The 4,042-nt window shown below is 38.8% G+C and overlaps 1 protein-coding gene across 1 annotated transcript in view; it reads right to left on the reverse strand.

The window, feature by feature from the left end:
- The window catches only part of LOC102194476 (solute carrier family 28 member 3), a 41,439-nt gene that overhangs the window by 7,471 nt on the left and 29,926 nt on the right, over positions 1–4,042 (reverse strand). The window contains exons 9-14 of the mRNA XM_005722386.2: positions 3,692–3,772; positions 3,461–3,586; positions 2,567–2,691; positions 2,226–2,394; positions 1,909–2,106; positions 980–1,061 (exon numbers count right to left, since the gene is read on the reverse strand). Coding sequence (XP_005722443.2) covers positions 980–1,061; positions 1,909–2,106; positions 2,226–2,394; positions 2,567–2,691; positions 3,461–3,586; positions 3,692–3,772 — 781 coding nt within the window. The remainder of the gene's footprint in view (positions 1–979; positions 1,062–1,908; positions 2,107–2,225; positions 2,395–2,566; positions 2,692–3,460; positions 3,587–3,691; positions 3,773–4,042) is intronic.

Below are 4,042 nucleotides of genomic sequence, written 5' to 3' on the forward strand. Positions count from 1 at the left end.
GCCCCACGTATAGAGCTAAACTCAGCGGTCAGATTCAGATGAATATAATAAAATTGACTGTTCAAGTAGTCCAGACATACTGTGAAAGCAAACCAGGAGCTTCAGGAGTGCTACAAGCACCGAGACAGTCACCTGATCAAACTACAGACTGGAAGACCCACAAACAAACAGCTGAACACAGGACCACCAAAGCATCAGAAAATCTATTCTCTGGTGATGCCCATGGCTTCCAAACCTCAGACTTGTCCTTTGTAGACCAAGGACAAGTTACTATTATATTAGACTGTCCTGTTACATTTGAGCACAACAGCAGAATGACATGAAAAGTTAAAATTGACAGTTTTTTTCTTCTTACCCTTCTATAATCAAGACTTTTTGCCTATTTTCAGTCCTTTAATACTTGAAGGATCCCTAAGCTGTGTCAGGAGAAGAAATTGTGAAGATGTTTTTAAAAGTGCATTTATCAGGTTTGGCCTTGTCATTGTAAATGTCAGGACCGTTGAAATGCATGATTGTTCATCTTTGTAACTTCTTCGCTACACTTCATCAAAATGATGAGTGTGGAGTTTTTTCTTAATTTAAAGTAATAATTTTTTCATAGTCACGGTCTGTTCTTTGACTGAAAACAAGCACACAAATTAGACTTGTCCCATTACTTTATATAATAATAGTTATAAATGCGTTTGTTTAAACTTTTGATAATTTTCTGTCTATTTGAGAGTTAGGGGAATTTGGCAGCTACAAGCCCATTCAGCCCACACACTGTAACTTGCCTTAAATGTGACAGATGGGTTCCTTGTCGTGCCAACCAAAAACATCAAGGACACCCCCTCCATCCCACCCCCCAGTCTGTTCATGTGGTGGAGATACTATCAAAAAATTGTGTGCTACAATATAGTTCAGAATTTTTCCAACATCATGAAGTTGAATGTTTTTCTATTTATTTTGCTCCTCAGCTTTCTTAACAGGTGTCACTCACACAGCGCTCCAATGGACATCCCCAGTGAAGCAACGTTGGAAAATCCACACAAAGCGTACGTTGCAATGGCTTCAGAATGGACCTGGAACAGAGCAAATAAATCTAGTAAAGAAAACGCATGAAGTTGTAGGTATGCGGGGGGGGGGTGTCATGAATTACAAAAGCCTACATTTGCACTAATACAGTTTGATGTAAATAAATGTGTATATACCACCCTCTGGTGTTCAGCAAAAATATTGCGCTGGGAAAATTCACAGGCGTCACTTGCCCAATTGACTGACACCTGACTGTCGAAGTTGTCTCCAAGCATTCAGTGCAGCATCGAAACGCATCGAATACCACCAATCAGCTCATATCTGCATTTGCCAGTGACTGCACAGATGATTGTTCAACAACAACGTGTATCTGTGGATACTGGCCAAGTGACTAGCATAGCTGGAGACAGTCATATGGAAAGTGATGAATGGTCTGATACTGTTCTGTAAACAGAAGGACAACTGCAGTAGATATATTTCAAAGCTGGACACATTCATGGACTCGTGTGGGACAGATATGTTGGCATCTGCACTGATGGCGCACGGGCCGTGACTGGGAGACACGGAGCATTATTTTTGGTCTCAATGCGATGTTGTCTTTGTCCTCGAGGACAAGGACAAAACAGTTTTTCTTGTATTTTTTTTATTTCCCTGTTTAGTTATAGCTCTCACTTCCTGTTTTTTTAAAATGTTTTTTTAATGGAATCCACAGTTGTTTATCCTTCCTAACTGGATAGACTGATATCTGTGAAGTTCTGCTGACTTTGTGTGGCATCGTGATGACAAATGACTGATTCACTGTTTTGTGAACAGTGACTAATCATACTGAGCAAACCAGATAGGGAAAGAACTAAAAATTAGAAGAGAAATAGTGAGAACATGAATAAAACTTACAGAAATGTATTGCTTCACATTGTTCACATATTCTGGCCCCCCTGCCTTCCTCCGGTTTATCAACTCTGACAGCTTCTGAAAGGCCACAAACTCACTAAGGAATGTCTTAATGCCCATCAGTTCAGCAACAATGAAACTGTCCTCAAAGGAAACACCCATCATGAAGGAGAGAGGCATGAACACGTAGGAGCAGATGAGCTAAAAAAGGGACACAAAGAAGCAGAAACAATAGAAAAATAGTCACATCAAGCTGTGTTTTATTATATTTATATAAAGTTTATTTTGGAGGGTTGGTGTATGTGTTTGTGTATATTCACTGAGAAGCTGAGCTGTGGACAGTCGAACATCCCTCCCAGCCAGGAGAGGACAGCATCAAAAAAGGACAGCAGGGCCATGAAGGCAATGATGTTGGCTAAAACGCTGGCCACTAGTGCGATTGCACGAGATGCACCAAGGGATGCCGCCTCCAACAAATTCTTGCTTTCACTGACGAAGAAGTCAGAAAGAAGTGACAGGATGAAGCAACAGCGAAATAATGTAAACAGAGTGAATTTAAAGATTGAACTGTAGAAAACCATTGTAACCATTTGAATCAAGTAGACAATAGATGTTGTATGGTGTAGTTATCTGTGTGTTTACTGTGATCACTCCTACCCACCCCTTGTCCATTTTGACTGGTCGATTGGACCTTGAAACTATAGTTTCAGGCCAGAACATCTTAGCAATGGCCAGGGAAGCTGGAGCAGACATTACTGTTGCTGTCAACAAGTGTGTTGCATCAACCTCAAAGGAAAGGCAACAAATGGCACAGATTAATTTTTCATTTTCTTTTTATCAAATTGTCAAATTCAGTCACAAGCCTTAAATGAAATTAGAAATTACTCTATTTTTTGCATCCTGCTCTTTGAAATTGAGCATTAATAATTACAATAAATGTGACCTTTATTCAGCCATGAAGATGAATCTCTTTTGAGAGAGAGACCTGGTCGAGATAGAGAGCATAACTGGATGGTTTTTTTGATGTTGGGGTAAACTCTGCCCACTGCATTGCAAAATTTAAGCTGCCCAGGTCAATAGAAAAGGTTGAGAAGATAGAAATTGTGTCTTGATTTAAGTTTTCTGTTTTATTTCTGAAAATACTCACGTATTACTTTCCAGTTCGTTAAACTTCTTGTTAAACTGCTGTCCAGTTATCACATGTGAGGTTGTCTTTGAACTTCTTATAGCCAATGTTTTTTTAAAATCTTGTCAATCACTCTTGTATTTTCCCGCTGCGTTCCCTGTGTATACTTTTCATTGCTTGTAGTTTAGCACTTTCCCAATTCCCATTTAATTATTCAGACTTGACATGAATTTGCCTTGTGTCTGCCCTTATTCCCTTTATTTGTATTTTTATTTGTTTTTGTTAGTTTATTCACGAGAATAAAATTTTAATCAAGCGCACACAGGACAAGTTTGGGTGCCTAAACACTTTCCAAATATGCCTAACTCTGACAATCTCAACACTTCTTCAAATCCACATCCCATCCTTTCAGCACATCCTCTTCCTCACCCCAAAGGAGATGTAGGCTCCCAAAATGGTACCAGAGATGCTGGCAAAACCTCCTGTCATCACAGCATGGATCTCTGAGAGAGTTAGCTCACTGATATATGGACGAATCAGGAGAGGTGAGTTGGCCTGATGAGAGAGATGACGATGAGGACAGACAATGGAGTCGACTGAGATTAGTTGATCAATACAGTTGACATTAGTGTACTATTGTAAATGGTTACAGTTGCTTACAAGTCCAAGGAATATATTTCCAGCTGCAGCCATTGATTCTGCTGGAGATGTTCCCATGGTAACCTGCATTATGAATCCAATCTGGGGAAAAATCAGTGATGGAATGTAAAACAGGGGAAAACTGTAATAATAATAATAATAATGATAATAATAATAATAATAATAATAATAATAATAATAATAATAATAATAATAATACTATTATGTTCACTCTCACTGAACTGTCCATTTATTTCTTACACTTAAGGGTTTAAAGATACATTCTCATTCCGTGCTGTCTGTTACTATAACAGTCAACAGTCTTATTTCTAAAATAATGCTTTGAAACAATTCATCTGACTCCTTATACAG

This window comes from Pundamilia nyererei, unplaced genomic scaffold (genome assembly GCF_000239375.1).
Source record: "Pundamilia nyererei isolate P.nyererei 1_Seehausen unplaced genomic scaffold, PunNye1.0 scaffold00006, whole genome shotgun sequence".
NCBI lineage: Eukaryota > Metazoa > Chordata > Actinopteri > Cichliformes > Cichlidae > Pundamilia > Pundamilia nyererei.